The 24,948-nt window shown below is 43.4% G+C and overlaps 1 protein-coding gene across 8 annotated transcripts in view; it reads right to left on the bottom strand.

Moving 5' to 3' along the window:
* Positions 1-3,543: 3,543 nt before the first annotated feature.
* ARID1B (AT-rich interaction domain 1B) overlaps positions 3,544-24,948 on the bottom strand; it is a 380,554-nt gene continuing 359,149 nt past the window's right edge. For all 8 annotated transcript variants that reach the window (XM_072966099.1, XM_072966096.1, XM_072966101.1 and 5 more), the window contains 7 exons: positions 21,275-21,413; positions 20,812-20,984; positions 15,645-15,795; positions 13,129-13,225; positions 10,946-11,729; positions 8,949-9,079; positions 3,544-6,669 (listed from right to left, as the gene is read on the bottom strand). In XM_072966099.1, the coding sequence (XP_072822200.1) occupies positions 4,945-6,669; positions 8,949-9,079; positions 10,946-11,729; positions 13,129-13,225; positions 15,645-15,795; positions 20,812-20,984; positions 21,275-21,413 (3,200 nt within the window). In that variant the 3' untranslated portion in view covers positions 3,544-4,944. The remainder of the gene's footprint in view (positions 6,670-8,948; positions 9,080-10,945; positions 11,730-13,128; positions 13,226-15,644; positions 15,796-20,811; positions 20,985-21,274; positions 21,414-24,948) is intronic.

Genomic DNA, 24,948 nt, shown 5'->3' with positions numbered 1-24,948 from the left:
TGAAAACCAAGAACAACAGCAAAGTCACACAAACTGTGTGACTGATTATGAAAAGGGGAAGCTATCCTCTTAGATCAGATTTTAAAACTATGCTTTACGGCCACTCACCAGATGGAAAGTGTATGTGTGTGTCTGGGATTAATATACCGTGATCACTTAGGTTACAAGAACTTTATACAATTATCTAATTTAATCCTCACCAACCCTGAGGTGGGTGTTACCTCTGCATTATAGGTGAGGAACTGAGGTTCAGAGAATCCTTAGTATCTTGTGGAAGGTCATGGAGATAGCAAGAGAAGATTCTGTGAAGTCTTCAAGGAGGCCATCTCAATTTTAGTTTAAGGAGTAAGAATACACTGAGATTAGCAAGATGTGGATGGTTAGAAGTCAGGCATGATCCTTGGCTAAGGCAGTTATTTCCCAAAGCTCTGCAGCATGTTTATATGGATTTTAAAAAAAAGTTCAAAGGTTGATTAAGTCAGGAAATGCTTGGGATAAACAGAGTTCTTTTCTGCAGGATTTCTCAAGAGTCTTTAATGTGATGTTATGGATTATAGATGCCCAAAAGGAGAATATGCAAGGGGTGTTTCTTTTTTGTTTTTTTAAGATTGCTTGTTTCTTAGAATATACTTTAGAAAAAGCTGGGGTAAAACTTTAAGTCCTTGAAATCAGATTCAGGAGGAAGAAAAATGAGTCTCATACTCTGGGACACACTTGATGGTCTTTCTCCAACTTCCCCTCAGGGTTTCATGTACGTAAATCTCAAATGAATGAACTTGACTTTGGTATTTGAGGGGATGGCATGACTTGGCTCACCATAAAACAAAAGCAGGACTGGAAATCAGTGGACAGAAGCAGGAAACAGTAACTGGAGACGAGCAGGGGCACACGTGGCAGTTTGTGGGCTTAAGAACCAGAGGCCTTAAATAAGACCTTCTTGCATAGTTTCAGTCAGTTCCTGAGCTCCCAAGGGCTGACCACGTAAGCTGGGATCACGGGGGACCATAGGCTACCACGTCCGGCTCTTCCCCCTCCTCTTCCGGAAGAACAAGTACCCTCACGTGCAGAGGAGCAGGAAGGGAACCAGACGCTTTGAGTCACACCGTAGGGCTAGGAGGGACCTCAGACACCGGCTGTCCCAGGGCGTTTTCTAGGGCCAACGGACAAGCCTGTGGGTCAGGCCACGGCTGAGACTTCACTGAGTTCTGATTTTCAGTCCAGACCTCTTCTCACCAGACCCTGAGTCTCCACAGCCAGATCCTCATTTCTTGGTCTACAAAATGTACTCAGTGCTGTCACTGCATAAACACTGTATCTGGGAGACGAGTTGATTTCTGTAATTGACAAGAACGGCCAGAAACGTGGCTGAACCAGGGTCTTTGCTCATTGGTGACTCCTCAGCGCCTGGAACAGAGCTTGGTAACACAGCACGTGCTCAATGTGTTTCTGCTGAATTAGTGAAAAATGTGACACCTGAGCAGCTTATATACTAGCGTCGAAAATATTTATTGGCATTTTTAAAAGCTCGTTTGACTCTGAGGCTCTCCGAGGGCGCTGCTGGGCAGGGGTGGGGGAGGGCGGGCCTGCCGGGCAGCTGCGCTCAGCTCCCCAGATAAAGAAGTGAAACAAAACTCAGCAAGAAGAAAATGGGCTGTTCGGATGGTCACTATGGCTCATTTATAATACTTTCTCTGCTTCCTTGAAGGTGAACAGATAATGGGAATTTGTACATGGTGTTTGACAAAAACGAAGGATTTCCAGCAGTTTTTAAATGGATGATTTCAGGGCTAAAGCCATCTGCTTTTCGTAAAAGAGGTAGTTAACTGCTTACATTGTCTATCACGAAACTGCTCATACCCTTTACAAAAACCACTATTGTAACTTTAAAAAACACAGCCCTAACTAGTTTTTGAATAGGCAAAATTCACCAAGAAAAACTGATTCTATATCATTCTCAACCTCAAACAAAACATTTGAATAGTTATTTTTGCACATGTGTCACCCAATAATCTTTTATGTGACATTAAAAAGATTCACTCAAATACCAACAGATTCAACTTTATAGCACCATTCCAAAATACTAAACTTTCTTTGCACCTTTATTTTAATCTTTTTTTTTTTTTGTACACATTTAAAGTATGGGCATCCTGTAAATTTCTGAAAAGCCTCCTAGGAAAAAAAAACCCAACTAGTTTTGAGGACAAAGCAATAACTCAGTTTGTAGGCAAGATGATCTCAGGCAGGCGGTAAGCTCTTCATGGGCTTCTGCAGTCTTCCTTCTGGGGTGAGAATGTAGAAAGGATGCTAAAATCTTCCTGGGTTATTCTAGAGATTACGTTGCATATCAGTATGTAAAATCTTGTTGCTCAATGGTCAGACTCTAGGTATTGATTACAACTCAAGTCATGACAACAGTAGTCTTTTGTAATGATTTTACTCTTTTGATTGACAAACTTCAAAGTCTGTATACACTTTTTGTTCGTACAATGTAAGAGAGAAATTAGAGTAATACTGAATTCCCTCTTACAAACCTCCATATTTGAAGCTTGGAGCACTAAAATCTGTTCTTAGCAAGCAGATGTCTTTAAAGTAGAATTATAAATGGATTTTAAGTTCAACATGTATTTGGCTGCACTGTTACATAAGTTAACGTGGGAGTTGATAGATGATGAGACCTCTTGCAGAAAAAAATTTTTTCCTGCGACACTAGAGTCATGTTTCACACTCGGATTATAACTGAGTGCTCCTGTCTAACCCTTCTATGTATTACTGTGAGTAACGTGCACCCGGATACCAGGTCTGGCGACAGGACTTGGAATTTTTTAGTCTGCTGAGACTGGGGGGTGTGTGAAGAGGTAGAGTCAGAAGGGTGTCCACTAACAGCTTAACTCTGCAGCAGTTTCAAAGAAATTGATCGTTATGCAATAACAGTCAATGACCCAGGAAGAAAAAGTTTAAATTAGAAGTGACTAGTATTAAAAAAGCTACTGTGCACCAGGTAGGAAGGAATATGAGAATATTAATATGCCCTGAAATAGAAATAATCACTTTGCACTATGTACACCACATACAATATAACATATTCTTTTTAACATTGCACAATATAAATATTATACACGGTGGAGTAAACTAAATGCAAAATAACTTTGAGGCACACAGGAGAAACACGGAATAGATTGTACTCTGATCGAAATTACGACGGGGTTAGTAAAAGGCAAGGTGTTTACACTGTCAGGCCAGTGAGCCCTTGGGCTGTCACCTCGTGGGCTGGCAGCCACCTCCCATACACATCAAAAATTCTCATACCTCAATGTTGCTAGAGTTGACTTCTTCAAACAAAGACTAATGAGCTAAATACTTTGAGAAAATCAAACTGTTGCTCCCCACTCTAAAGTAGGTAACCCCTAAAGGTCCCTCCCGACCTCAGGGTTTTGTAAAGAGGGGCTATGTTAGTACACAGCTGTATCTCCCCTAATTCCTGTTACTTGATTACTATGAAACCACTTTAAGGAAACTAGAACAGTATTCAAGAACACCCATCACAGTGCTTAACAAGATTTAATGTACATTTATTCTTAACATGTGGAACATATAAAGATTTTATACTGAATAAATGATATTCATTAAGCCAGAGGAAAAGGAGGAATTTACATCAAGTTTTTTTCTTTTTTTTTTTAAACTACATTATCTTGAAATACAAATGTGGATTCTTGTCACTGAAAAATCTTTGAAGTTGTGTTTCTTCCTTTTAGTTGTATTTTTTCCTTTTTGTCTGTACTGGTAACCATTTTCTAAATCAATCCATATGCAAACCATTTCCACACCTTGATTCATGAAGCAAATTGTGATCAGCTGCTCTCCCGAAATAGAGCATGACTTTATACATACAGAAACTTGTACATTACCCTCTTTTTTTTGTTTTTTTTTTTTGTTTTTGTTTTTTGTATTTTTTCTTTTTTTTGGAGATATGGCCCTAATGAAAAAATATATAAAACAAAAATAAAAAATTATTTAAATCTACCATCACTTCGTAGTTACCACATCATGAAAAAGAAACTAAAAACTTTGTACTAAAAAAAAAAAAAAAAAAGAAAAAAGAAAAGAAAAAAATGAGGGTATGTTTAATGTACAACTTCTATATACATCACAGCCCATAGGCAGTAAAAAAAATATTTAAAAAATGATTAAAGGAATTGTGAAGAACTGTCATGTGGAAGGTCAAACGACAGACAGCAGACATGACGGTAGTGGTGAGGAAGCAATTTCCATTGATCGTTGTCAGGGATGTGTTTTCAATCTTAACTTAAAAAAAAAACCTTGTTTTTGCTCCTAGCCTAATGTAACCATTTTCCTGTGAAGAAACCAGTATCATTTCATAATTGCCTGCTGACTGACACACTTCTGTGAGCCCCTGTACCTACATCTCTAGGAGTTTCTATTGCACAGAGCTTTTTGGGAGATGGGATACAGTTTTTATTTTTTCATTACCTGAAGAATAGCACAGCTAGGAAATTGATAATTTTCCACCTTTTTGCCTCAGTGTGGTGAAATTTTCCCATCTTAGCATCTTTTGCCACAACTTTTTTCTTTAAAGTCAATTCGCTTCCCAAAAAATGCAGTACAACATGGAAAAGAACATTAAAAAGAAAGTATGTGAAAAACAAAAAGTGACCTCTGAATGCACTAGACAGCAACTTTGGTTAAAAAACAAAACAAAATAAAAAAAAAACCCAAAAGGATGTACTTATACACACAGACAGCAAATATTAATTTCATAACTGTTTGAATTAATTATCTCTTTAATTCCCAATTGGTAAATAGTGAATGGGGCAGAGGAGCAAAGATTTTCTTTCCTTCTTCCTACGCTGGAGAAACAAGAACAGAAAACAGCCAGTTATACGGGAGCCTCTAGTCTTCACTCACACATGCTGCCTCTCACTGATGTCATAACTGCCCAATCTGAAACAGTACATCACAGATGACAGACGCAACCAGAGAGTTCAGGACGGCTGATATCGAGATATCCAGCAATCGACCCTCGTGCAGAAGGAACTCTGAGCGGTTCTCGTCCACTCTGGCCATGGCCAGCAGAGCCTTGGCCGCCCTGCACATCATGTCCACGCTAGGGGGCTCTAGAGGCGGGGGCTGCATGTGCATGAGGTTATGCTGGCTCTGCTGATACTGGGCCATCGTGACCCCATCCTCCAGGAAGCTTATCAAGTTTCCAATGCTTCCTTTCTGCACAGCTATCGCCCTTGCAGCCAACGCGTCCCCTTGGGCAAGGTTCGATAAAAGCGCCATGGACATTTCTCGACAGACTGGGTTTTTGCGATCCCCAACGTACCTAACTAACGTGGCATAGAATTTCTCCTGACGGCTAAATGGAGGCGTGGCCAAGATCAGGTCCACATTATTGTCCTGGATGCTGAGTTTACAGAGCGTCTCCAGCACAAGTCTCTGAGGCGACAGGACAGAGTTGGGTCCCACAGTTGGAAAGGGGTCTTGTGCCTCCGCAGACGGGCACACCATCCAGTGCAGCAAGCCATCCAAAATTGGCAAGCAGATGCTTTCCGTGTAAGCAGACAAGTCTAGCTGCCCAGAAATGTTGGCCAAGGTGACCAACGTGTTATCCCTTAAGACCTCAAGGCAGTCCCACCACCACTCATCTTTGCTGCAGGCCACCCCTTTGTCCTCGTCTTCCTCCTTCTCATATGTTTGCGGCGCCCGTTTCCTCTCGGGATGCTCGTGGTGAAGAAGAATCAGCTTCCCCAGGATCAGCACCAAGCCTGGATGTTTGGACATTTCGGCGTCATTCCCAGGCACAAAAGACAAGCTCCGGACGATATTCGACACACAGATGCAGCGCTTAGCCAGCGAGTCCTGCCAGTGTGCGATGGTGCAGAGCGGAGCCTCATCCCGGCTCCTCGGCTCATCCTCCAGCAGCTTGATGTTGCGGTGACTTTTGGCTTGATGGATTCCAAAGGGAAACTTACTGCTGTCGGTTTGGGCACCAGGGTTTGCATCTTCTGGTAGAGCCCCTGGCCGGGCAGACAGGACATCATCGATGGTTGCAATGATGCTTTTCTCTTGCTGCTCCTCAGAATCCCCTTTTCCTTCTTGCTCTTTCTTTCTACCTGTGGAGCTTAAAGGGGGAGGTGGACGCCTGCGAGGAGGAATTTCAATCTTGCTCTCAAAGTGAGTCTGGATGTGCTCGGTGGTGTCCCCACCGCCGAGCTGCCAGTGCAGAAGTCCGCTGCTGAACTCTTGAACACGACCCAGCTTGTCAGATCGGTCGACGACAAACAAGTTGTTCTTTTTGACTATCTTTATTGGCAGCTTGTCGAACTTACTAGCTTGCCTGGGCTTCTCCTTTGGATCTGCAGCGGCATCGGGGGGGGTCACAGCCGTGATGCTCCGGTCCTCGGTCTCGGTCTTCCCACCATCCTCCTCCTCGTCCTCCTCCTCGTCCTCCTCCTCCTCAATACATTCAGCATCTTCCTCCTCTTTCCCAGAATCGTCAGCCAAGGACTGGCTGTCCTCTCTCTTCACCGCACTGTGATCAAGTGCTTTTTGGCTGGGGTCTCCCACTTCATATTCCATAAGAATTCCAAAAATGTCAATCAGGCATTTCCTAAAGTACTCTACTAAAAGTTCGAGAAATCCGGACAACTAGAGAGGACGAGAAGGAGAAGAGGTACAATGTCATAACCTCAGGCGGGACTGAGAGGGTGAAAATCCTGATAGATGGCAATGCGTTTTTATGATTATTGTCACTTTTAATTCCTTTCTGGCTACGCCAAGTAAGAGAAACTGTGTATCAGTTAGAACTGTCTTCCTGAATTTTTCATTATTAACCAAACCAACATTTACCATCTTTCTTATTTGCTGTTTACCTTCTTATACTGTCTACATGAAAAGTTACTTGTTATTGTCACATTTCTGATACCATCAGGGCAGGGGTGCTTTGCTCTTCTTTACCTTGCTGATTTAGATACAATGTAGGCATCACCAGAAGAGTGGGAACCTGGATTTTATAGACTCATTCACCCAAAGTGAGTCTGTTCTCTTCTCTTATTTATCTGAAACTTTGCTTGCCTAGATTTTTATGGTTATTATTCTTAAGATTTTATGGTCATTTTTGTCTTAGGTGCCATAGGTTATTCTAATTTACATTCTCCATATATTTTGGGGAGAAGATAATTTCAGCAATGTAGCAGCTCATAAACACAGAAAATTAAAAACAAACCAATTTAGTCCCTGATAAATGAATGAGAATGTTTCATAGAATGCACTTTTATATTTCAGTTATTCACAACTCCAGCTGAAAGACAAAAGCCACTACAAGAACTAGTTTTATTTCCTTTAAGTAAATGTTTATATCAAGAAAACCAACATAATTCATGATTAGCAACTGGCTCGCTTCCCTCCCCCAACACCCACACCACTGCATTTAGGGATGATAAAGAATAAACAGTAAAAAAGGGTTTCTTAATGACAGATGTTATTATCCTGCTGTCAGTTACCTGAAATAAGGTTTGAAACAATTATTAAGAAGTAAGGGGGAGGGAGGAGGGTATAGCTTGGTGGCAGAGCACATGTTCAGCATGCACGAGGTCCTGGGTTCAATCCTATACCTCTTCTAAAAATAAATAAACAAATAAACCTAATTACCACCCCCCCAAAAAAGTAAGGGAAAACCTGGGTACCAACCAGACAGTACTTGCTCTTAGGGTATGAAGGCATAATTTTTCAAGTGGAAGTTTGGATGTTTCCCACCCCCTACACTTAAAAGTTTAGTTTTTCCCAGGGCAAGGGAAGAGGGATAGCCGCTAAAGCAAATCTGGTTATGAAACAGTGCGCTCAAGGGCAGTTCACCTCACGTAAGGATGAAAGTTTATTACTCTAGTAAAGGCAGTATACATTTTTAAATACTTATTTTCTGTTAAAAAGGACTTCATGCAATGTTTATGACCTTATTAATACACTTGCCACCAACTGAGAAATTGCCTTTCAGGACTATAATGAGGACTTAAATGAGAGGAGAAAGAGGAAATGGAAGATTCTGGTCCGACTTCAATAGAAGCAAGGGAATTAGACGTTTTGGATTTTTTCAGCAAAAGCAGAGAGTTGTTCAAACACAGTAGGGAAAATAACCTTTTCTTATTTTTGTTTCTAAATATTTCTTAAAAAGTCTGTAGTCCAGCTGATTGCCTGGGCCTTTGCCCTAATCCTTAGGTCCCTTTCTGTCTTCTGGCTGTTATGCTGGGAGCTCCTTTAAGCCGAGCACAGAATAAAGGAGGGTTTTTAAGCTCATTAAAAGTAGTAGGCTTTTAAATGACTGCTTCCAAATAACCTGGAGAGAGGCAGAAATGGGAGGGAACAGACCAAGAAACAAGTCTGGCCATGACTTCATTACCACTGCAGCTGAATGATGGGTCCACGGAAGTTCCTTGGCCTGTCTTCTCTACTGTACCTATACACTGTACATCTTCTATAACATAAAATTCTTTTTAATTTTACATTTCTTTTTAATTAAAAGATGTTAGGTCCCCCTGGAAAACGGGGTAATGTCTCATTGCAACCTACTGCATAGCCAACACTGGTTACATTTGGATTAATTCCCATTGGCCTGCTAGTATTCATTCTGAACAACAATTTAATTTTATCAGTATTGTCTGTTCCATTCACGTGTACACACACACGTGCACACAAGGTCACCATTTTCTTATGAAAAATATAGGTATGTGTACATTTATACTGAATAAATAAATAATTCCAGATGAAATTCACAGACAACTCTACATTGATTGATGTTGGTTTATGACAACTACGATGATAAAAAATGTTTGCTGGCGAGTGCTGACTACATTAGGCATCAGCTTAAGCATTATGCACTACTTAATTCTGTTGTTCTCGTCTGTTCCTCGGTTGGATCGGTGCTGGCTTACCTGGGAGAGGTTGAAAGTAGCGACAGTGCTGTCATCATACAGGAGAATGTTAATAGTGTCCAAAGCCCAAGTACTTTCAGCCAAAAGACCTGATTTAAGGGACATCATCACACGCCAGGCCTCAGGAGTAACTAAAAATGGGAGAGAACAAGGCTGTGATTAATACTAACTCCACGTAAGAAAGAACAGCAAATAACAAAAGAACAAGAAAAAAAGAAGTAGAGTGTTAAGTTAAATACAGATTTTAAACAAGTGTTCTGAGGGACAGTTAAACACGGTCTTTTCAGATTTCAGTCGGAGGTGACAGCTGCACTAAGAAACTTCTGCTGCTGAAGAGCCTTTGGCTTTGCAGGCTACACAGAGGTGGGAGTGGTTAAGCGCAAACAGTCCTTTCTGTGTTTGTCTTCTTCTGCTCCATTCACAAATGTCTCAAGGCGGCGTTCGGAAGGCTGGTCAATACGCAGAACATAAGCAAAGTTTAATTCCCGAGCAGCAGGTTCTCAGATAGGAAGTCTTCGTTCTCCCGTGCCGTCCTCTTCCATCAGAGCGCTGCCCTCAGACAAGTACCAGCACTTTGATGTTTCAGATTTTTCAGGAGCTTGTTCTGAACCAGAGGATGGGAAGTAAAAGTGCTGGAGTTTGTTTTCCCCATTCCTGTTACTGACGAAGCCAGACCAGTGAGATGGAAGGTTTGGATGATCTGTCATGAGACGGGGCTACGAGAGAAGGTGCACCTGTGTCTGAAATTTCGAGGGAAGCCGTCTCAGGAAACCGGCGGAAGCACACGGTACGAGCCAGCATGTGCTATCCGCCCGCGCTCACCACAGCCAACGCCAGATGCCAACAGTGATCTCATTTGCCCGAGGGGCCGCGGGTTTCAACCTTTATTTTAATTTCATTTAGCTTTCAAATTTTCTAAGATGGGCACACAATACTTTTGTAATAGAAAAGGCAAACTTTCATTTTAAAATAGGGAACATAAGTTTCCCTAGGCTGGTATACTTGCACTAAGAACTTTTTAAAACTTTAAATATACTTATTTATTTATACACCTCTATACACACATAAACACACAAATACATGTGTATATTTTCACACACACATTTCCATATATAACATGATGCTCGGTGTCTCTGTCTCTTCCTTACTTTTCTCCCTCCGTCTGTCTCCATAACGCCCAGTGATTGAAAACACCCTTAATATCTTTAATTTTCTAATCACTGCAAATGATTTCAAGTCAAGTGATTTTGAGATTTTTGGAAAATTTTTTTTATGCAACTGAGTTCTATTTCCTTTGCTATGTTAAAAAAATAGTACTTCAAAAGTCATGCAGAAAAATTCTGTGTACATCCAGATATTCTGGATCTCTAATTAGCATTCAGAACATTCCAAATGGGATGAACAAGCGACATCAGCATTCAACTGAGAGAGCCCCTCGGCCCGATACTGCAGCGCTGCACGGATCACATCGGTTCTAGCCTTCACAGCATATGAAATTCCATAGCGCATATCATGTATCCATCTACGTATCACAGTCAAGCTTCCATTACTTCCTGGGGAAACTCACTGTCTGTATGTTGTTCCCAAAATTACAGAGTGGCTTGCAGTCAAAGTTTCTCAGGCCACCCTAGCATCTCATCAGCCTCTGTTCTGTTAGACGTATGTGGCAGAGATTAAGTGTTTGGTTAAGGTCAAATCTTAAAGCCCAGAACACAGTAGGAGGTCTGGAGGAATCCCTGGTCTCTTACCTGGAGCTCTACTCTCTCGCACAAGTCACACTCATACATAAAAATACCATTTCAACTCACACTCTTCTCTGGCACCGTTGCTTAATTCAGATGAGCGGCTTCCACCTACTGCTCCTGCACCAAAACACATCCTAGTTGAGTGTCTCAGAATTTCAGCCCTTTGAGATTAAGGAACTATGTCTAGCCTAAAATTAAATTCTAGATCTCAATAGGAATTCACTGTAGGAATAGAGCCTGGGGAACGCTTACCGATATCTTTTGAGGTAATCTTTCGCCTTTGTTTCAAGACTGGCTGTGATGCTTCCACAGAGCCAGGAGGAAAGGTAATCTCCCTTCTGATTGGGGGTGGCTGGGGGGGCGGCCCCGCGACCTGGGACGTGGGGACGGTGGGCATGACCTTCTGCATCTTCATGGAGGGCAGGAAGGGGGACTTGCTTGGAGACATGCGACTCTCCAGGGAGCGCTGGAAGGAGGCGGGGCTGGGCGCTCTGGAGATGTGGTTTGGCAGTGACGGTGGCGTCTGGTAGGATGACTGAGGCGGGCGTGTGATGGGCTGCAGGGAGGCTGAGGAGGACATATAAGGCTGACGCTGGCTGACGTGAGAAGGCCACTGGCTCTCGTGATTCATCCTTTGATCAGGTACCATCATATCATCCGTGCGGTTCATGCCTGGATAAGGAGGTGCCTGTGCGGGACCACCGGGGCCCTGCCTGTTCTGGTACGGATAAGGCATATCGTTGCGTGTCGCCCACATGCTCTGCTGAGGCCCTTCGCTGGAGGACGACTGCATTGGGCCGCCCATCATTTGGGGCGGGAGCCCGTGCGGCTGCATCTGCCCGGGGCCCTGCATCCTCTCTCTGTTGTAGGGGTAGGGATACTGCCCCTGGATGGGCCGCCTGTCCGGCCCGGAGTAGGAGCTCCCGTACTGGTTGTACAGCTCCTGCTGCTGGCTGCCATACTGCACGCTGTACACGTCCCCTTCGTGGCGCTTGGCTGGAGGCCCGTACATGCCGTCCATATGGCGCTTGTAATTCTGAAAAGTCATATAAAGACAAATCATACTGATGTGCCTTTACAGGTATAATCACACACTCAGATTATGCAAAACAGTTATTACCTGGTGGAATGTTCACTTCAAAATGAATATGGGACGCTCCCAAGACAACTGAGGACTAACAATTTATGTACTGCATTCAGTGCTATATAAACCATGTCACGTGCTCCGAAGGGAGCCTCCACAGTTTGTTTTCACATGCTTGACATTTTCTGTGGGGAAAAACAGCCTTCTCTCCTGGTATTTTCCAGGGCTGCAGTTTGGGAGAGCATGGCTTTGGTGACTATGACACAGGCAGTGGCTTAGGGACACAGTGGATGCCTTCAGTAGGCAGAGAGGGAGAGAGACCCTGCTGGCATGGACCGAGCATCCTGAGGCCAGCCTGAAGGGCTCCTGGGTAAACAGACCCCTTGGGGCTAACTTTACAGAAGAGCCTCCACACTGGGCCTGGCTTCTCAGGCTGGACCTGTGCTGCCCTGACACCTGACATTCTCCGGCCCCGCCCCAACCTGCAGCTCCTCCAGGTCACCTTCTCCATGAAATCCTGCCCCAGAGGACAGGGCTGGGCGCCGCCCGTTACTGAGCACCCCTCTGGGGATGCTGGGGGCTCGCGCACGTGACCTCCTGACGAGACTGAGTGAGGGGGACGCTGATGTTGATTAGTGTTCTGTCGCTTTACTGAAAATTGTTTAAGATCAGTTGGTTTGATAATACAAGTCACTGTACAAACATGCTCCAGTAAAATTTAAAAAATGTTTAAAGTCCTTTCTATTTCACAAGAGGTGTTAGGCATGAAAAGGTGGTTAGAAACAGCAAATTCCTGGGTCTGAAAAGCACAGCATGTCGTGCAATCTTCTGCATTAGTGTGAAAACTGCAAGGTTGCCGCACACATTTGAAGACCTCGAGCTGAGTGCCGTGTATGAGCAGCAGAAACCTACACAGCTGTCCTGTGTGGTCAACATACGCCACCGTTAATATCTTATTCTTAAAAACAAGTCAACTTTCACTATTAATATGTAATACTTGACGTTGTTTCTTCTAAATATCCTCTCTAAAACATACTGGCAAATTTCTGTGCTAAAATGTCATTTGATACAATAGTATACAGAAGAGACATAGGCTTAAAATATACTTGAACTTGGGCTTATTATTTACAACGATGAACGTCTTAAACTTTCTATAACATGCTATATTTTCAAGAGCTATTTCTAATTTGCTGATTTCAAAACCCCAACAGCTATTTTTTAGTATAAACAAATAAAACCTGATTGTTCAATAAATGGCGTCTTCTTTGTTACACCTCCTAGAACTCTTCAAAAGTAACAGGAGTTTGAATTTTAAGCGGAAAGTAGAGATGCACCCCACTCGCCAACTCACCGTCTGCTGCGGATACAGGCCTGGCTGGTGCCCTCCATATGGCGGCTGTCCCGAGGGGGGGCCTTGGCCTGGGTACTGCTGCCCATAAGGTTCATGCCTAGAGTGAGGCATTCAAAGAAAACTTCATTTACCATGGACCTCGGGCCAAGGGAGAAAATTAGAGTCCATTTCTGGGAACTCCACGGCTGTCTCTCTTTCACTGCACCCTCCCCACAGAGGCACTCTGCGCAGCAGCAGCAGCAGCAGGGGTGGCGGCACCCACTCTGGGAGCACTGCCAACCCCTGGCTGGTGGGTGGGAGGAGTCCCGCTGGACCAGCCAGCACCCTCTGCCTTTGAGGAGAGGCCCTGCCCGTCCTGAGGGACCAGGGAGGCATGACACATGCTGATGTGAGGTATTAATGAGGGCAAGAAACAACAGAAGAAACGAAGGAGCCAAGCAGTACTTCTAGGAGTACGAGAACACTGACACACAGTCACAGAAAATGTTTCTACTTTCTCGTCATGAATACAAACAGTTCAAGTTTTTAAAGGGATACTTAAAAAATAATCCAGATGATGCTAAGTTAGTACAGACCAAACTACTCAAAATTTCAATGTCCTATGAGCCTAAAAGGCTACAGAAAAGAATAACAGGGATGATTTAAATGTACTTCTATTAAGTCTTAAAATGCGAATGAACAATACGTTTGTTTTATATTGAGAAATTATAAATATCATAAAAAACAGCATGTTTAAAAGAGCCATAGATTTGAAATAAAAAAAAAATAAACTGGCTTAGTTAGTATATTGAATCTTGTAAAAAAGAGAATACTTAGACTGAATATATTCCTAAATGGTCAGAAATGAGAGTAAGAAAGAAAATAAATGAATTTTTAGAGTACCACATATAAAACAGATATAGGGGAAGCTTTTGCTAATGACGTCGATATCTAAAAGAAGCTTTATAGTTAGGAGGAAAGAAATACAATTGACGTGGATGAAATTTAAGCTGAACAAGTAACACTTTTCAGAAGAGAAAACTTAATGAGGTAAACCCTAAAGTGGTAGAGCCAAGGTGACTTTCAAACCCAGGCTGTGCAATGTTGTAGACAGCATTCTAGAAGAAACAGGTAAGTGCACTTGCTTGGGTTCCTTTAAGAAAATACGTCTCAGGAAGACTGTTTGCCTTTTAATCTCATCAGCCCACCCCTCACCCCTACTTCACCAAAAGCTTTTCCTGGACCCTCAGAAACAATCCAAATCCTAGTAAAATCCTTGACCCGGTACACTGCACATGACACAACAGTTAACCAACCAGTGCAGATTTCACAGATAAACCCTCACTGATGGCCAGGCTCAGAATTACAAGATTCTTGAGTCACTGTTACAAAGTACTGTATCACTTTGAGCACACGAGGCTACGCAGCTCAAGAACCAAGCTCACAGAAAATGAAGGAAAGAAACTTTATTTGGTAAAACAGTGAGATTTTTCAAAAGCTTTTCCCCCTCTGTGTTAAACCAGGGCCACTTCACTAACCGTCCCTATGGCCCCGGCATGTGGACTGAGGGGCCTGACGGAGGCCCTGGCACGTGGGATTCCGAGGGAGACAATGGAAACCACGCCCGCCCTAAGGCCTGCTCGTGCGGCTGCGGCTAGAAAGAGGGCCTCCTGTTGCGGCGCCACTAGTTTCCTTTAAAAATCAAATTAAGCTGAAGGCTTTGTTTCTGAGCACTTCTCCATTAGGGAGGTAACGGACATGCCAAGCAGCGGAATGGGCTTCCATGGGCGGGACTAAGGTCAGGGGCCTCGTTCATAGGAAGAAGTCCAGTCTAAGCCGCCGTTAGGAAGCAGCCTGCTGTCACCCCTTAGAGGCATTTCAGTGACTTACTTTCTATCTTATTAAAATATTCCAGGCCAGTAATGCAACCTAACTTGCCATTTTAATATCAAGATGCTATTCTGAAAAAAACCCCAAAAAACCTGCTGCGGCTTTTCTCGGAGATGCTTATTAAGGGGCAAAGTATTCTCTTTCTGTTTCGACAGTTCATAGGACAGTGGAAACATCTGAAAAAGCAATGCCTGGAAGACCCTACCGAGAACTCACCACCGCCTGAGTCTGCCGGCAGCCCAGGGTGGCACCAGTGCCCAGGCCTCGCCCTCCGGCAGAAAGCAGGGGCTGCAGGTCACGAGAGAAGCCACGCGTGGAAGCTGGAGGCGGCGGTCTCGGCGTGGTGACAGTGACTAGGATGACCGCGGCTCTGCACTCTTAGGGAGAAGCCTCTTGCCATGGCCAGCCCAGCCCCGGCATATTTCTAATCTATGCTTTTGGGCACCCAGTAATAAAAACACAGCTGTACTTGGGGCCTGAGGATAAAGGCCTTCTCCCCAGTTGTTGACTGAAGGCAGCCACCTGACACTCACTCCAGCAGGAAAGCAGACACTAGTGTTGCCATCAGTGGCCAGGGCTCAGAAATGTGTGTGAGGAGAGCACAGTTTGCAGTAAATCATCTCATCTCCACAGCAGGAGACACTCACCTTCGATCGTAGCTGGCTCCGTAGGGGAATTGCTGCCGCTGCCCCAGGCCCAGGCTGGACATCGCTCCAGACGGACTTTGGTTGTACATGTCCTGCATGCTGCTGGTGGCCATCTGTCCTTGCGTCATGAACGGTTCACTACTTCCAGGCACTGCAATATTTTCAGTAACAGACAAGACATTAAGCACTTTCAAAAGCCAAAGGGCCCAAATACTCCTTTCTTGTCATTTCTGTTATCCTTAATATGACAGACGACAAAAGCAATGAAAGAGCACAACGTCTGAAGTTAAGATGGACCCTGCTGGGGAAGATGCTAAGATGGACCCCTCCAAGGCCCCCGCCTCCCCCCGCCCGCCATGTGCACACGCTGTATGAATGGGTCCCTTTGAGCGTGGGTAGAACCTATGCCTGTGATGGGGTATCATTCCCAGGATTACGCTACATCACACGGTAAAAGGGATTTCACAACTGTGATTAAAGTCACTAATCAGCTGGCTGAGTTAACTGAAAGGGAGAGCAACCACGTGGGCCCTTTAAATTGGCTTCTAGAGGCGAGCAGCTCCCTCCCGCTGGCCTTGAAGCAGCGCAGTGCAGCGGAGAGGCCTACATGTTAGGAAGGCGCCTCCTGGGGGCAGAGAAGGCCCAGATGACAGCCAACAAGAGAACAGGACCCCAGTTCTACAACCGACAAGGAACTGAATTCCACAACTTGAACAAGCTCAGAAAAGATGGAGTCCTGGGTGACAGCTTGAGTTCTGCTGAGACCCGAAGCTGAGGACCCACTGTGAAGGCACACGTGTATGTTTTAAGCTGCAAGTTTGTAGTGTATTTGTTACATACAAAAGAGCACAAACCCAGATCCATACTTATTTAAATGAGTTACTGAGCTTCTGAGTTTAATTCCTTATCTATAAAATGAAGTTGGTAATATCCCTCATGGAATGACTGTAAGGAAGAGATAAAATATCTATAGAGTTAGTTCTCTTCCCTTTTAGAGAAAAACAAAACAAAACTGAAAACCTTAACATAACCCATCCACCGACTCACTCCAAAATCAGGGTGAAGAAAATCAGCAGGGAGTTAAGAACAGCCCAAGACAGGATGAGACACAACTACTTCTAACATGGGGCAGAGTGTCAATTAGGTCAAGTATGCAAAGTAGCACCAACTCAGAGCCTGAAGGAAACTGGGTCAAGCCCAGAAACTAGCCTGTAGGCAAATTAAACATTTTAATACTTATCTTAATTGACATCCAGTACTACTACCACCCTCCTCCATCCTAAGAAGGTTACTTCTATGTTCCGTGAGATAAAGGCAGATTAAAATTTTGCGAGCTGATAAAATTTGTTTGGCTGGCAGAGAGGTGCATATACTGAGGCTTGACACTGGGAGAGTGTATTTTGCTCTGTAAGCGATTTCACATACTTTGTATCTCACATGATCTTACGTTAACCTGCAGTAGAGCCAGTTTTGATGTTACTTTCCACTTTACAGAAGTAAAAATAGAGAGAGAAATAAGCGGGATAATTAAAGTTAAGAAGCTTAATTCCCTAACATAAAGAGCTCTTAAATATCAATAAGGAAAAAGACAATCAAATTAAAAAAATAGGTGAACATACCAATGGACTATTCATAGGAAAAGACAAATGAATGGCCAATCAATATATGAAAAGATGTGTGACACTTCACTAATATTTAAAGAAATTCAAGTTTAAAAAATGACAAGGCTTTTCCCTCCCCTCAATCTGATCAGCAAATATTAAAATGACTTGATAATAACTATCCTTAGTATGTGAGAACACAAATGCTCATGTTATGAGTATCACATTGGTATGACGTTTGTCAACAGCTGCTATGGTAGGCTGTATTTTGGTGACCCCCACAGAAGCACATCTCCAGGTATTCATAGCCTGTGAAGTCCCCATCTGCTGTGAGTCCGGGCTTACTCATGTGACCAGCTTTGCCCACAGGGGCACTGGCAAATGTGATGCAGCACAGGGTGGTAAGTGGGCGCAGGGCTGTCCTCTTGGAATGCTCCTTCTTAGAACCCATCTACCAGGTCACGAGGCCCCCAACCAGCTCCGTGGAAAGGCCCCACGGAGGAGGCCCCCACCTACAGCTTCAGCTGAGTTCCTAACAGAGCCTCCAGATGACACTGGTCATTCAAATGACACCCCATGTCCAGAAAAGCTCTCAGTCAGGCTTCAGGTGACAGCAGCTGCCTCGGAGTCCCAGCCGACCACACATGGAGCCCAAGAGACACCCCACGCACCACAGGACTGAGATGTAATTAAATGCTGTTGTTAAAGCTGCTAACTTTTGGGGTAGTTTGTTAACAAAAGTAAAAGATACTCAGTAAACTAAAAAAGGATTCTTATCCTTTGATTCGGTTATTCTACTTCTAGAGATCTAATTCAGAGAAGCACTCTTACAACTGTGAAAAAACAGCTGTACTTCAATAACCACTGCATCATTGTAATAGCAAAATATTATGGAAAAACAGATCTATTACTAAGAATAGGTAGGACTGTGTGTATAGACATTAATAAATATTCAAAATATACTGTTATGTTAAACAATATATTCATTTGTTGTTCACTTACAAGCAATTAGTCAGTCCCTCAGTCAGTGATGGATTAAGGAAGTGGGTGGGGCAGGCAGGCAGGCAGGCAGACAGGTGGGGCCTGGGCTACTCGGGGCGGCTGAGTCAGATCAGGCTCTTTTGTCCACGCCACCACCACACGACAGGTCAACAGCAGTAGCAGCAGTGCCAACAACACAGCATGATATCACTCATATTGGTCATTAAATGAAAAAACCAGAGCACCACCAAGTTCACTGACAGAATATGGGGAACTGAGGAATGGATAACTTTATCATAACGGGGATAGAGCTATAAGAAAATCTGTGTCCTGCGGGTTTTCTGTTTATCTGCTTTCACTTGGTACTAAACCTACTAGAATTGTACGGTAGCAGGTGAGCTGAAACATCCTGGGGAAACGTGAGACAGAGCTTCCCTCTGAGCCACTGTATCATTTACACAGTTGATGAAAACACATTACAGAGCTACCTAATACCTGCCAAGGTAATCCACAGCCCCCCCCCTCCATCCCTACATTTATTTTCATTGTAAAAAAATTATAGGCATAAAGAAACAAAAGAAAGAGAACTCTTGGTGTCCAATATAGCATATAGATTGAATACTGGAATAGTTCACAGTAACTTTTGAAACCAGATTCCATGCTATTGTCATATCTTCAGAGTCTAAAAATGTTATACAACCACCAAAGCACTAAAACATGTTCTTTCCAGCATCTCATACCACTAAGAAAAGCAGCTAACTCCAACATTCACAGAGCTTCTGAGGTTCTGACTTAGGGACTTACTGCATGTTCTGCAAAATCTTTACCTGAAATAAGCAGCTTTGAAACTTCTTAAAAGGAAAAATTATAGATTATCTTGCTTTGTATAACATGTTGAAATATAGATGAAATATAACCTCATTTGTTAATTAAAATGGTAATATGCCCAACATTTAAAATTTGGAGATTATTCATTTTTATTTTTCATTGCTCTGTAATACTTGTGAAAACCAAGGCTTTGGACCTTACGCTTCTCTCTACTCAAGACAGTGTATCAAGAAATTCATGTCCCCCAAACCTCTGAATACAGCAAAAGTACTATTATGAAAGGGATCCCAAAATAAGTACTTCCATAAAAATATTATTCAATATTATGAAAATGTTGCTATCACATCTCAGTTTCACAGGACCCAAATGGATCTGGAAGAGTGCCAACAGCAGGTGGAGCCTGCATGCCATTGGAGAAGTTCACAGGGCAGCGGCTTAGGTGGCTACAGTCTCAGGGCTAATAAACACAGAGGGAAAAACCACCCCAGGTGCTTGCTAGTATCAGTGACAACTCTCTCGGCGATCTCGCCCATCCTACAGTGGTCAATACCACTTCTCTGCTTAGTCTCCCAGATTGCACCTAATTCCAATGTGCTGCCCAGCTCCAGACATACACCCTACCACTTACCACCTGGACATATCCACCAGTCAACACTGGATTTCCTTCTCTATCTTGTTCATTTCCCAGGTGTCTACACCCCAGGTGGTAACATCACCATGTTCTCAGTCCACCATCACTTAGTCCTTCTTCCCTAACCCCCTTGTTCAGTCCATCAGCACGTCGGTCCTATTGTTTCTACCCCCAACATATAATGAGTGGTTCCACTTCTCTCTCTCTGCCAGGGTCTGACTCCAAACCATCACCTCTCCCTGGACAATGACAGTGGTCTCCTCAGCTCTACCCTCACCTCTCTGCTACATTCTCCATAAGTGTCTAGTTATTTACTCATTTATTTTTAATAAAAAACCCAGTCACCTCGCTTCCTGGGTAACATCCTTCAGCTGTGGTAAAAACCCAACCTCATCAGCATGCCTCCAAAGGCTGAGAAGCTCTGGCCCCGTCGGCCTCGAGGCGCTCAGCCTGCCCGCTGCTCCTCATGCCACAGAAGCCTTCCGCCTCCTCCCACACACCGGCCTCACGCCTGCCTCAGCCTCCTCAGCTCCTGACTCCTCTCTGACTCCCTGTTGCCCAGGTCTCAGCAGATACTGGCCTCTCCTCAGAGCCTGCCCCTCCTGGTCACCCTCCCTAAGGCGATGGCCCTTTCCACAGTGTCCCCACCCAACATCATGTCCTTTTTTCCTTTTTGTTTCCCTTCTTCCATCAACCACAATCTTTAATCTTATGTAAGTGGTTTAACTTATGTTTTGTTTGTTTGTAGACCATCAACTCCATGAGGGACTGTCTGATATACTAACCTACTACCCAGCCCCCAGCCCCCTGCTCAGCTCACGCCATGTGACAACAATGACACCGACAGAAGGCAGGACTGAGAGCACGTTTGCTTAGGATATGGTCACTTTCTATGGGCTGTATTTATGTGCATTAACTCAATCCTCGGGACCCATTCATTACTATCCCAATTCCTAGATGAGGAAACTGAGGCACAGAGATGCTAAGTACTTTCTCCAAGGCCAGAGATTTAGTAGGCTGGCAAGCTGAGACCCAAGTACGTCTCGAAAGGATCAGTGACTCATGGGATGGCAGACAGAGGAATGCCCTCTGGACCGAGCCTGCACAGAGGCCCCCGAGCACTTACCTTTTCTCATTCCTCCAAAGGGGTCCTTGTTGGGCTCATAGGGCATCCTGCCCATCACGTCTGGCATGCTCATGCCCTGCTGGTATGGGGCACTTGGGGTCATAGAGTTGCGTTTTGGGAACGATGACTCACTCGCGTCTGAGAATGGGTCGTGGACACTGACGGTGCTGCTTCTGATGAGAGAGAGACAGGAAAGCTTAGCAACAGAGCATTAGTCTCCTCCAAACACTTACTCGGAAAATAAGCCAATCTTGAAAACTGTACATGCAAAACCCCTCCAAAATAAACGTTGTGAATGTAAACAGTGGTAATCAATATTTGAAAACTCACTAGAGAACATTTCCTCTCTCTGCAAAGTCTGCTCTAGAAAATCCAAAGATGGACAAATCTGATTTTCGTACAGCTCACGGAGATCTTTTTAAAAACATCTTTATTGTGGTATCACAGAGATCTTTGAACATACCTTCCACCTTGCATTGGGGTCATCTGTCCATGAGGGGTGGAGGCTGGAGTGGGTGGCTTCAGGTCACCTGGAACCTCTGCCATCGAATTACTGCCAGTTGACTGGGGTGTCTGTGGACCTTGCAGGGATCCTGAGTTAGCTGATAGTAGTAGCATCATGAAAAAATGGAGGAAAACTAGAGGTTATCAAGTAACCACATCCTTGATAGTTATTTTTTTAAAAAAAGGAAAGAAAATAAGATACCATCTTATTTAGAAATAGTAACAATATCTATTGCTGGTAACACTGTAGTAAAATTAATTGCTCTTACATTGTTTATAGTGAAAATCAGTAAAGTTTTTTTACTAAAACTTCATATGTTGGCAACACACTTCATATGTGAGCCATGAAACATATATACTTTTGACGGGGTATTTATCCCAAGAAAATAATCTAATATAAAGGAGGCTTTAGGCAGAAAAACGTTTATTTCAGTGTTGTTTATAATGGAGATGCCCTAAAAGTCTGAGAATAAGAAAAAATGGAAAGAAAATTTTGGTGTATCAATTTGATGGACTATTGTGCTATTTTAGAAAAAAATTAGGAAAATTAACCTGGGTCTTAGGCAATGACAAACGTTTCAGTTGTAAAGCAATGATATGAACTACTAATACGCCTCACATGACTGCAACACCTTCTCAACGTCTGAATGTGTCTATGCTCTGCCATGAAATCGTATTTGTTATTTATATAACACAAGTCATGTTGGTTTGGAGATCTTTAATGTCATTATCAGAGTTTTAAGACTTGGCCTTTAACTATAATTATATTATAATAACAGCTCAGAATTGAGCAGATCTTTTTAAAACTTAAGTGGGATTATTGAAAAAAAAATTTAACCCCACTCTCTAGGAAAAACATGTATTTAATGGCTCTTGCCTTATCACTGATCACAGTCCTCAGCATGTTAGGTGTTCATAGATACTGGTTTTGTTTATTAACTAAACAAATACTAACTGAGTGAATAATGTGCTTGCTCTACTGCAGGCTCTCCTACAGTTGGATGCACCCCACTGACAAAAAAGACAAAATTCCTGCCCTCATACAGTTTACAGTAAATACTTTCAGAATTGTAACTAGCTGCTTGTAAACAGTGATACTGCATATATTATTACCTATAGTTCCTTAGCTATGAAGTTCCACAGGCTCACTACAATCACCACCATCCACATTTTACTTTAGACGAGGCTGAGTTACACAAATCACTGGAGACCAGAGTGTGTTACAAAGGAGTGAGAAATGGAAATGAGTCTACTGCTTCTACTCAGAAGCCTCAGCTGAACCCAGGCATCTCTAGTGAGATCAGGGCTGCTGATCCTGGCCTGGTCAGCAACAGTGCTGATAACTGGCCAGCAAGGAGGACATTCCACAACCGTCCCCCCTGGGCGCCTAGGGCTTCTCAGAGATGTCAGGAAGACTGACGTTAAACGCACGTATCTTCTTAGATGTAGGCATCTTAAAATAAAAACCTACCAACTCATGCTTATAAACCAAACTCTGGTGAAACCCTGGAAATGCATATTTAAAAAGCAGATAAAAGAGAAAAGTAGAGTCTTTTACAAATATATAAGGCTAACCCAACACACGTGACCGCCCCAGAGAGCTGGCAGGAGAAGTAACTGGCTTCTTAAATCAAGAACCAGACTGCACGGCAGCCCGTACAGCTTCCTTGGAAACATGGCCCACAAGGCTGTGATTTCAGAATGACCCTTATTTACAAGTATTCACATTTACAGCTAATTAAAAAAAAAAAAAAAAAGGAAAAATTCTCCCCTCTTGCCAGTGTTTTTTCCTTTCCTTTCAGGAGAGAAAAAAATGAATGTAACCTCTTGAAGTTCCGTTAATAGAGGAGGCTGGCTCTCTAGGATATCCCTACCTTTTGCCAGAAGCTACAAATGTATACTCGAAAGTAAACAATGGAAAGGTTACTGAAGGTTAAGTACATTCACACACTTCAGACTGTACAGCCAGACTCCTGGCTGGGAAGATAATTTACACAGCATGAACCTGGTGCCCGGGTGCTGGCTGGGGTTGCGGGAAGGAGGGTGGGGAGAGGAGGAATAGCTGATAGGTCCCAGGTCTACAGCGACTGGAGGTCACCCAGAGGGCACCTTTGTTTATAACCCGAGCCCCTTTCTCATTTATCTTCCACTGAGGATTCCCTAGTTGGATCCACACAGGCTCTGTGACATCACCTGTCAGCTAATAATAGAAATGCAGTCAGCCACCTGCCAGCAAAGATGGATGGGTTTTTGGTTACAGACTTACTAATTGAATGTGGAGCTTCCTGCTATCTCCCCCAACCCCTCCCGGCTGGTCCCTGACCCACCCCACCCCTGCCCCGCCCCACCCCTACTCCAGCTTTGAGGCAGCTCTTCATTAGAACTCCACACACTTTTACAGTCTATTATAGATTATAATAAGATCCCCACAGGCACCTCAGAGACATAGCCTACCCCAGGCCTTGCTCAGGTTTCTCTGAGGAGCCTTCTTTTCCCTGACTTGTTCTCAGTCCCCCTGGAAGACACACCTGGATCTCTGGCCTGAGAAGCCACACGCCACTCAACAGTGAGGATTGGGGTGCAGCCCGCAGGGCTACGGGGCTGACAGGATTGAATTTCAGAGCCCTATCAACCACATCAAATCAAAACTGGAATACGTCCATTACTTATATATGCTGCATCTTCTTTATCCATTCATCTACTGATGTGCACTTAGGATGCTTCCATATCTTGGCAATTATAAATAATGTTGTTAATAGTGGGGTATATGCGTCTTTTTGAATTAATTCTTATTTTGTGGTTGGTTTTACTCCTTTGATAACTATGTAAGTTTAAAAAGCTAAAGCTCTAAACACTCTCAGAAACAATGAACAGTATATATATATATATATATATATATATGTAAATTTTAAAAATACATGCAGTATATTGTGTATATGTATTTATATGCAATATATTGTATATGTGCAGTCAAACTGTAACAGCTCTACCTAATAAAACTGAGAAGTGAAAAAAAGATCTAAATAACATAAAACATTAGTTCTCTATTGAAAAAAAAAAACTGGAATACAGATGGATGACTTAGAATGCTAAGTCATTAGCACTTAGGATTTAAGTTGGTTCCGAATGACCATTTGAAAAACCACCTGGAGTGCTTCTCAGGGATCTTTTTGTTTGCCTGGATATGCTGTTTAGGAATAAAAACCAGTTATGTTCTTCTGGGAAAAAAACTGACGTCAAAGAACACAAACTTTGGCTGAAAGTTAGTTTAAAAATTTTTTGCAGTTATATGAGGCCCTGACATGGCAAATGATAGGGAATAATTTGTTTTCCTTCTCTGATAATAAAAAAGTCTCAGAGACATTTTCCTTACTGATAGTTCTGGAATCAAAGAGGTCACTGATTCACAGATGCTGGAGGAAACACCTGGCTTTTGGCTCAGAGGCTTGTTACTCACTGCTCCACTGACCAGCCCGTGTGTCCGTCTCTCTTGCTGAGCAACGTGCAGAACACGTAAGCCAAGCATGCTGGCCCCTGCGCCCCGCATGGTGCCTTCCAGGCAGCGCCCTGGCCGAATGGCCAAACCCAGGAAGCCTTCCCCCTGCTTCCTGTTTCACAGGACTAGGGCTCCAT

This window comes from Vicugna pacos, chromosome 8 (assembly GCF_048564905.1).
Source record: "Vicugna pacos chromosome 8, VicPac4, whole genome shotgun sequence".
In the NCBI taxonomy this organism is placed as follows: domain Eukaryota; kingdom Metazoa; phylum Chordata; class Mammalia; order Artiodactyla; family Camelidae; genus Vicugna; species Vicugna pacos.
Note: the sequence above shows the minus strand (reverse complement) of the source record. Positions and strands in the feature narration are given on the sequence as shown.